This window comes from Mesitornis unicolor, unplaced genomic scaffold (assembly GCF_000695765.1).
Source record: "Mesitornis unicolor isolate BGI_N332 unplaced genomic scaffold, ASM69576v1 scaffold45552, whole genome shotgun sequence".
Lineage (NCBI taxonomy): Eukaryota > Metazoa > Chordata > Aves > Mesitornithiformes > Mesitornithidae > Mesitornis > Mesitornis unicolor.
The window spans coordinates 138-10,105 of NW_010167981.1; the positions used below are offsets into that span (position 1 = coordinate 138).

At 35.6% G+C, this 9,968-nt stretch overlaps 1 protein-coding gene across 1 annotated transcript; it reads left to right on the top strand.

Moving 5' to 3' along the window:
- Positions 1-349: 349 nt before the first annotated feature.
- LOC104536300 (probable ATP-dependent RNA helicase YTHDC2) lies at positions 350-9,782 on the top strand (the record flags this gene model as incomplete). Its single annotated transcript, XM_010178866.1, has 9 exons — positions 350-432; positions 1,008-1,204; positions 2,937-3,136; positions 3,708-3,874; positions 5,758-5,860; positions 6,335-6,491; positions 7,969-8,076; positions 9,114-9,262; positions 9,647-9,782. Coding segments are annotated over exons 1-9 (1,300 nt in total), but the record flags the coding sequence as incomplete, so codon positions are not given.
- Between the last annotated feature and the right edge of the window lie 186 nt (positions 9,783-9,968).

Sequence of the window (9,968 nt, forward strand, 5' to 3'; positions counted from 1 at the left end):
GATTGAATTTCTACATAGAGTATAATTTTAATGCTAATATTCACTACTGTATCTGTACTTGTTGCACTCAGTGGATAAATAAGGGAAGCTATTGCACTGGAACCATAGGACAATATTTTGTGTCCTTAGTTTTTTCCTTCGAGTTAAGCAAGCATATGTTGACTGCTTAACAGAAAGCATACTATAGATTCTTCATAGCTAGTATGTTTTCCACTAGAAATTAATAGCAGTGCACTGTATTGGGTCTGTCTGGGATGGAGTTAACTTTCCCGGTAGCAGAGCTTGCAGTGCTGTGCGTTGTAGCTAGAAGCAAAACACAGCAGTGTTTTGCCTACTGCTGAGGCCACACATGGAGTGCTGTGTGGCTGCTGGGATCACCAGTTACAGAGAGATGTGGACATACTGGAGAGAGTTTGGTGAAAGGCCACCAAGGTGATGAAGGGGCCTGGAACTGGCTGTGTTTGGCACAGAGCAACCCTCGCCTCTCCTCACAGGAGCTGTACCTGGGTACTTTCACGCTGTACAGGTGCACCACTGTACCACCTTTACCAGGGTTGAGGCACACTTTTAACCTCTGTATCTCTTAAATTTTTGTCCAGAAATAAGTTCTACGTAATACCGCTCAGTGTCGATTGACAGAGTGATTGATGGCACCAGTTGTCTTTTGGCAAGCAAATGCAGTGATAGGCGTTTCACAGAAAGCTAGCAAAACAGTGTTATATTAAGGATGCCTAATTGTAAGGTTGTGCTAGGCATAGTCGTGTGAAGTCTGCACTGTCTGTGCTGCACTATGTTGTGTGAAAAAAGGGTGGTTTTACAGGATATTGTGGATGCTTCTCTTACTGTGGTGTGTGTCATGCTACTAGGGACATTATTTGGAAGTTTCTAGTTACTCTGTTGTATTTGAAAATAATCTGAGAGACATCTTGAAAGAATTATGGTCAAAGATCATTACTTGGAGGTAAATAGGTTACTTATTCCTGTAATACTTTTTTTTTTCCTCCCAGAAAAGGAGCAAATCGATTCCTGACTGTAAGGAAGAAGGATGGTTCAGAACTAACACATGCAGTAATGACTTGTTGCTTGGCTCCCAGTACGAAACGTGCTATTTGGAGTTTAATTCAGAGATTTCCTGTCACAAAGAAAGAACGAACAGAACTTCTGCCAAAGATGGAGCGAGGAAATGCATGTGCAGTTGAATCTGGTGTGTTCAGTGTGTCTTCTCATATGGACTTGTGAATTAACACTGGTTAAAAAAAATCCAGAACAATCCACCACCCAACCACAAAACAAAATCTTTCTTTTCTGTCTCCTCTTCTGTCCCAACTGACACCCTCCCTCCCCAAACAAATCCATGAATTTTCTTGACTTCTGTTAATGTGAGAGTCTTTTAAAACTGATATCATGAGGAGCTTAGACAGTCATGTCACCCACATTCTAATGTCTCCCTTAGAGACAACTTGTTTTGAGCTGATTTTGAATTTTTGAACCAGTTCCAAACAAATTTATTTGGAAGTGCATTTCTGAAATGGGAGTTCCCACAGATTCTGTGAGGTCAGATTGAAGAGAGTTATGTTACCATCACTGCTGTATAAGAACACCCTTATGAGAAAGTGAGGTTGGCCCTTCTGCTTGTAGGATTTCATGTTCTTCATAAAATAAGTGTATTTTTTCATTTTTTTTCTTCTTCTAAAGTAGATTTGGTCCTTAATAGACTACAGTCTAGACTACTTGATTTCTAGAATGTGAAACAGTTCACTGGAAGATGAACTTCTGATGCATTGTGTTTTGGTTGGTTTTTTTTTAAACGACGCTTTTAACTATTGCTTTAACAGTTCTGAGTGTAAGAGTTATGTTGTGTTTCTGTGAGCAAAGCTGAGTGTAGGGCACAGAAGACACTTGTACCAGTATGCCTTGTTTCCTTGGGTATTTCTGATTTATGATGATTTGTGCTTTTAAGTATTTCCTTTGCATATTTTCCTTTTCAATTGTTTGATAGGATTACTTAATGAACTGCAGTAAAAGTACTGAAAGTCAATTCCTTAGGATTGTAAGGCATAAACTAATGAATAGTATAAAATTTATCTTTCTTCTCCAGAATGGCTTCTGGCTCTTTTAATCTGTTAGCCTGTGTCTGTCTTGGTAAAACAGTGCTTGTAATTCAATATATTAATCTGTTAATTACATTAAATATGTATCATTGAATGTACAGCAATCTTTTCATTGTTCTGTAAAACAACTATTAAGGAATTAGAGTAACATTTAGCGTGCTGAATTTGAAGCAGTAGTCTCTGAAGACATGCAGATTCTTTGGCTCCTTATGCCTTGCTTGCTAATACATATCACAATGTGCTGTGTGGGTCCAGGGATCTAGATACAGTATGGTTCAATTTGTATGATTTAAGATAAATCTTACAGACTAGAGGACTAAGTTTATAAGACTGGCTGAAAGGAGGTTGTAAAAGACAAGGGAGGATGTGAAGGAAAGCATATGAATCATAATAGTTACCTTTTTCTCTGAAGACATACTTGTCAGCTTGGATAACTTAAAGATTTAACACTATACAGTGACTATTTCTAGGTAAACTGTGGAGGAGTGAATGTGTAAACATGATAAAAAGGCCAAGAAAATATGCCAGGCTGCTTTTCTTGGGTTTAGTTTCTCTTTCTCTTTGCTCTTCATGACCTTTTAGGACAGTCTGGTTTTGTTCAAAATTTCTATGAAAGTAATAACTACGCTGAACAATATTCATCTCAAGCACCATAACAGGATGCATTACTATGAGTATGGTTTTGAATGTGTGATGGGTTTGTCATTTGATTTGTAGGGATACATATGAAGCCAGGAATGTTCATTTCTATGTATGATTTTTAAGCAATTTCTTGGTGACCTTCTTTTGTACCTGTTCAAGTAAATTGTTAAATTCTCTTTGCAGAAAACAGAGAAATGAACAAGACAAGTGGGCGACTTAACAGCGGTATCCCCCAGGTTCCAGTGAAAAGACAAGAATCAGAGTTTGATTTCTTCAGGCAATCGCTACCAGTTTTTGAAAAGCAGGAAGAAATTGTCAAAATAATAAAGGACAATAAAGTTGCTTTGATTGTAGGAGAGACTGGATCAGGAAAAACTACTCAAGTATGTTTCTTTAACAAAATTTAAAAAAAAAGATATTTAAACAAAACTAATGCCAGTTTTGTAATATTTATATAAGGGATTTCTTTATGCTAGTTTTAAGGTTTTTGTTTCCCTATATGGTTGAAAGTCTTGTCTTAGTTCTAACTAATTTTCTTGCCTTTGAAATACTAATTTAGCAGATACTTACTAAAAACCTAAATGGTTCTGCACAGTTTTCTGATAAATACTAGTATTTTGTTAATAGGAAATATTGAAGGGAAAGTAACTGATTTGTATAGCCCTTTTCCTTCTAAAGCTAGTTGTAGAGTAGAATATTAGTATGTTGAAATGAAAGATTACCAGCAGGTATGTTTTTTTATCAATTTCTTTGAAGCAGGAGAGAGAAGCTTCAACTATTTTTTTTTAAACAGATTAAACTTAAAAGCAGAAATTGATTTTTTGCTGCCTTTCTGACCCTTCAAGTATTTTTGCAATGATAATCCTATTGTGAATACTTTTGCGACCTGTGTGATACTGAGATACAGTTAAATTGTTTCGCCATGGTAAAAAAGCTATGACCACTTCTTTACAGATCCCTCAGTTCCTTCTTGATGACTGTTACAAAAGTGGAACTCCCTGTCGTATATTTTGCACTCAGCCAAGACGTTTGGCAGCTGTTGCTGTGGCTGAAAGAGTGGCAGCAGAAAGAAGAGAAAAGATTGGCCAGACTATTGGTTATCAGATCCGATTAGAAAGCAGGTACTAACCATATCTCTCAGTCAGCTGCTCTTGTGTTGGTATTTTTAGTCTGTTGTACATTTAAACTACGGTGTATTTGGGATACAGCCAGTGAAAGTCCAGTATGTAAAGTATAGGTAGGATATGTTATCCGAGCAACAGAATGTATAAGTGAAAAAGAGAATTTTTCTCCTGTATTTTGCAGTTTCATGCAATAACTTGTCTTTTGTAAGTGAATTACAGGTGTTTCCTCTTGATTTCTGCTTGGGGTGTGTGTGGAATTCTTTGTCTTATTTTCAGATCAAGTGTACACTTTGCTCATATCCCCTTCCCTATTTGCAACATGTATAGATCCAAAAGTTCTGCAGGCTTTGAAAACAGGTAGGAAGACTAACATGGTGTAAGAAATGCTATACAGTGAGAGTTAATAGGGGATGCAAAAGGAAAAAAAACACATTTCACTTTCATGTTTTAAAGTTGACCATTTTTTACCAATCTAGTTTTTTTATGTTTAACGCATGAAGTGATACAAAAGTAGAGATTTCTAAGTCAGCTGAGGAATTTGTTCCTAAAGCAGTGCAGGAATGGATGGATGAATGAAGATTGGATGCGGATTCTAGATTCTTTGAACTGTGCAGATAGTGGAATTTCCAGGAGTGGGCAGCTGTTGGGATGTGGGTGAGGAGAGGATGGCAAAAGTTATAGTTGGTTCTGTTGCATGTATGGATGAAGATAGCACATGGCTAATGAAAATGAATGCGCTTGAACAAGAAAGCCAGGTTAAAGAAGAATTTGAATACACGTACAAAAGCTCAGAAGGCTATTAAAGCATTAAAAGAGCTGGTGAAGATGAGCTGCAGATAAGCTGGGTAATTAATGTGTTGGAGTACTATGCTGGCTGAAGAAGAACAAAGTATAGGTCACGTGAAAATGGAAAAGTTATTGGAGATCAATGCAAAAAATCCTGCTTGAAAAGAACGAATAGATTATCTCAAGAGAGCGAAAAAGTGATATGGCAGTGTTTCCGTCTCTGGGCAAAAAGGATCTGGGATGGAGGTGTTTAAAGTAACACAGTCTAGTTTTTAAGTTTATTAACTATTAGACAGCAATGATGATTTCTGGAAGGCTACTGAATAAAGAGTAGAGATACGTAAAGTAAAGCATTTCCATCTTTGATGTGTTCCTTGAATTTTTAATATGTAGGAGGATTTTTGAAAGGAGGTATGAATTCCAAACTTGTAAGGGGATACACAGATGATAAAATACGAGCTCACATCCTCCAGAGAAGTACTGTACAGTATGATACAGAGGAACTTTTCAGTACTTAAGGTGGCAGTGCTGGAGAAAGTAGTGGCAATTGCAGTTTTTGCCTGCACAGCAGACTCTGCTGTAGGTACTAGAATAGTAACATTTAAAGATTTTCTTAAATTCTTGAGGAGAAAAATGAAAGCATTTGAAAAGGATCAGCTGATTTCTTATTTGTGATTCAGTGAAGTACAGAGAAATACAAAGACTATATCCAAACATATATGCTGAAGAATTTGAACCTGTTTTTCCAAAGCAGTTGACACTGAATTTTCCAGTAAATTGAACGACATGGAGAGCTTTGCAAGGTTCTGTTTCACTTGCTTGCTTATTTATTTGTTTAAATTTCAGTCTCACTTTGTCTTTTAATCCATTGTCTGAAGTTTCAGGGCATAAGCACTAAGATTCTGTAGGAACTCTCCGGAAATAGGCATGGCTTAAAAAATGTAGTATGCATGAATTCTTTGGTGAGAGAATTATAAACTCCACATCTGGTGAGCAGCTGTTCAATCCTTTAGTTTTCAGTAAGTAGTGGAAAGCTAGCATGTATTTGAATCGTGTTAAAAAAGGCTGAGGTATCTCTACAAACTATTCAACAGGGTTTCTCCAAAGACACTGTTAACATTTTGCACTAATGGCGTACTACTTCGCACCCTGATTGCAGGAGACAGCACACTATCGACAGTGACGCATGTTATTGTGGTAAGTCCTGTTGTATTTTATGTGAGGTGAAGCAACATGTATTACTTGTTAGATGGAAGATGAGATCCTAGAGGTTTTTTTACTAATTTGAGCATTTAAGCTGGTTTTGTTTGGATAAAATCTAAATTAACTTGAAAGACTTACCGAATATTTATTGTAACATTGGTTTTGGTTTCCTTTTTTTTAGAAGTATCTTATTTTATGTTCATGCCAATAATTGTGGCTTGTGCATTGACAGAGCAGTCTGTTCTGATGTCTTTATAAAACTTTTTGAACTATTTTTTGACTTCTGTATAGCTTGAAAAAACCCTTACTTCAACTAGACTTACATTTTAATGCATCTGTAATGTACCAGCATATTATATATTTTAGTTTTTTAAAAAGTTCATATGTGTGAAAAGTTATAATCTTGGATCTGTGATGTTTACCTGTTGTGGTTTGCTTTTTTTTTCTTTTTTTGTTCTTTTGTTACAGGACGAAGTACATGAGAGGGATAGGATCAGTGACTTCTTGTTAATAAAACTGAGAGATGTGTTGCAAGAACAAACTCATCTAAAACTAATTATTTCTAGTGCAGCTCTAGATGCAGATCTCTTTATTAGGTACTTTGGAAGTTGCCCAGTAATACACAGTAAGTATTTATGTAAAATCTTAAATCTGACTATATGTGCCCTAGGACTTACAGGTCTTACTGAACTATAGCAAACCATTTTGAATAAGGGAGCATGTTAAATTACATTGAGAATTGCAGCAATGCTTGTTGGTCATTTGTTCATTTTTGTTGTTTCTTAACCATTTGCACCTACTTCAGAGTCAAGTGTTTTTGCCACAGGGAGTTCTGTAAGTTCAGGGCTGTCCTGGGCCTCACCACATTAAATTCAAGAAGCAGGAGAAGGTTCTTAAAGTGCTGATCTCCCTGGTGAGGTGGACCCTAAGATTTACAAAAGTGTGTTACATATTAATTCATTCCAGTAGATTCTTTTGCCTCACAGAGATTGCTGCTGCTTACTGGATGAAACACAGATAACTGCCCTTGGTTACTTCAGAAATACAGTTCTAGGCAAATACAGTTTTCATGTTTTAATCACATGATTCTTTATTTTAAAGATAATTATTAGCTGCTAAACATTGAGAAAAGACATGTCAATTTGTTAATTTATGTTCAGACTCGATAATCGGTAGTTGGATTATATTCAAATGCAAATAGAAGCCATCATTATAGCTGTTTTAATTTCATTTGACTGATCTTTAGTAGAGGTAAAACGTAGATGTGTGGGAGATGCTTTTTATAAAAAAATTTCACCTCTTAGCTTGCAGTTTTTCTGGATGGGTGACGTCCTCTGGCACCTCACAGTCCTCTTTCTTTTTCCTCAATGATGTCTTAAGTATAACGCGATTTGAAAATAAGCTTTTAAGAGAAATCTTTTCTTTAGGAGGGAGGTCCTAGGTGACTTAAACTCAGCTATGGCAAAGTCTGCTAAAGAACCAAAAATAAAAATCTAGATATTTCAGTTCTTCATATGAAAAATAATCCGTTAATGTCCATGAATAAGGTCTGAAAAACTGTGATATTGAAGAAGAAATCAGAGTAAATTCTTAAGAGATAAAGACCACTTGGAATGTCTCATTTGTCAGGGAGTATGCAGTGAAGGAAGCCAATTTTGGCTGAAGTAATTGAGGAAACTGAGAGGAGAAAAAGTAGTTTAATACAAAAATGGCAATCTACTACTGCCTACAGGTGGCAGGCTTACACAGTGAATTCTTTTTTGTAACCATAAACAGAAATGGGTGTTTTTTCCTTATTTTGATGAAATTGCAATTAATAGCTGTCAATCATGTGCATCACTTGCTATAACACAGAATTGAAGAGGTTTATGATAAACAAAATACCGGATCTGGCATTTCCCTTTTGCAGTGTTGTTTTATTTTGTGGCCCAGTAGTCTTAAGAAAAGCTCCAGTGAGAGTGACTGTTACAAGATTTTCTTTAAGGACAGTGGTATTTCCTTAAATCCATCCCTAATAATTTTTACTTCACTTTTTGTGTGCTTTTAAAAAATTAAGATTATGAAGAAAGCTGTAATATTCTATAAATTATTTTTACTTTCAGTACCAGGAACACCTTTTGAAGTTAAAGAGATGTTTTTGGAGGACATTTTAAGAAGCACTGGGTATACAAACAAAGAGATGGTAAAGTACAAAAAAGAGAAACAGCAAGGTTGGTGTACTTCTTAATTGTTAAGATTGGCAGTGAGTCTCATTGATGGATTGAAGAACTAAGTGGTGCGATTCTCTGTTAAGATTCTGAAGTCAATGTGAAATGGGACATGATTAGATGACAGCAAGCATCTTCAGGGTCTTAGTGTTTACATTATTGAAGTTGGTTATGTAAATTTTTAAAAAATATTTTCACTTTCTTTCAATGGTTGCATTCTTTTTGCCTTCAGTTGATAAATGTTCTATTTTTCCTGATTATTGTGGAATAGAATTGCGTATAACTGGGGGTTTTGCCCACAGGAAAGCTGCAGAAGCAGAAGATATTATATGCTGACTTTTGGGTGCAAATTAGAGTGCAGCCACTGAAGAGGACAGAATTTTGTACATCTTGCACAGAATTGATTCTTATTAGTAACATTTTTCACTGCGTTCTTCAGATATGGTTGTGTATAACCCAGAAGCACTGTCGCACTTGAACTTAATATAGTTGTTTGTCAGTTGATTATAAGTAGATACATTATTGGGAAGTTTTCCTGACAAGTGAAAGTCATGATCCTAGTGTAAATTTTAAAAAAAAAGGAGGGGGGCAAAAATCAAATCTATAACCTAAAATCCTAACTGAATGTTTATCCTAGTGCTCAGCTCTGATCACTGTGGATAGAAAAATTTAGTTATGGCACTGGTGTCTTCTGCTGTTTCTTATACTCAGATTGTTACCTGCAGGAACTGTTATCAGTTTGTTATTTCACTTCTGGAGAAAAGATCTGGACTGAGAATTGTGTAGAAAATACTTACTTAGGAAGCTCATTTGAATGCAGTAATTTGGAATACTTTAGCACCCAAACAGTATTTTTTACCTTTTTGTTACAGCAGATGTGTACAGTGGTGCACTTTGGGTGCTGTTAAACGTGAAATTTATAGTGGACTGGTAACAATGTTCTAGATGAAATAAAAGAATAGGTAAAACTTTGTGACTTGATATAACTATGGGTAAATCAAGATAACTGTAAAACTTTTTGGAAATACTTTGTGTTCTAGAAGAACAACAGCAGAGCACTCTTACTGAGTGGTGTTCTGCACAAGAAACTAATAGCATACTGGAATCTCGGAGACAAATGTCTGTTCCAAGTACAACTGAAGAATATCGTCTGTTGGATGATGGTGGTGACACAGTATTTAATCAACTGGTAAGTTTTTTGCGTTTGTTGAAAGAGATGTTTAAATTTGTATTTTATTATTACTACCCATTTAAAAACGGTTTTCTAAATATTCTACTCCTGTAGAGTTTCTAGAAGTATATTAACATATTTTAATAACGTTTTAAAATTAGCATGAGCTACTCTAGCTAAAGTGTGCTTTTCAGTTATGATGATTGTACGTAGCTTTTGTTTAGATCAAGTGGCTAGACTGCCATTATTTAAAGTACTTGCATGTGATAAAATAAATGCTTTAGCTGATATCCAAATGCTGTACTTGGAAAACTGACTGTTCAAATTCTTTGTGGTAAACATATGAGAATAAAGACAACTTTTTGAAGAAATTAATCTTTCCATACTGTTTTTTCTCTTCAGACTGAAAAAGATGAGGATTGCCTTGAACCATGGCTAATAAAAGAAATGGATTCTAGTCTTTCTGACATCTGGTTGAACAGAGATGTTGATTCCTTTGCTCAGGTGTTCCATCTCATTTTAACTGAAAATGTCAGTGGTAAGTTTCTCATCTAACTGCATAAGAAGAAACAGTCACAAAATAATTGAATTTGTGTGGCTACTTTATCTCCAGTTTCAAATGTTGTTAGCTTTTGAATTCTGATGCCTATTGAAAAAATGAATAGGGTTAGCAAAATTTATTTAGTTATATGCATTAATATATTAACATATTAATATTAGTTTA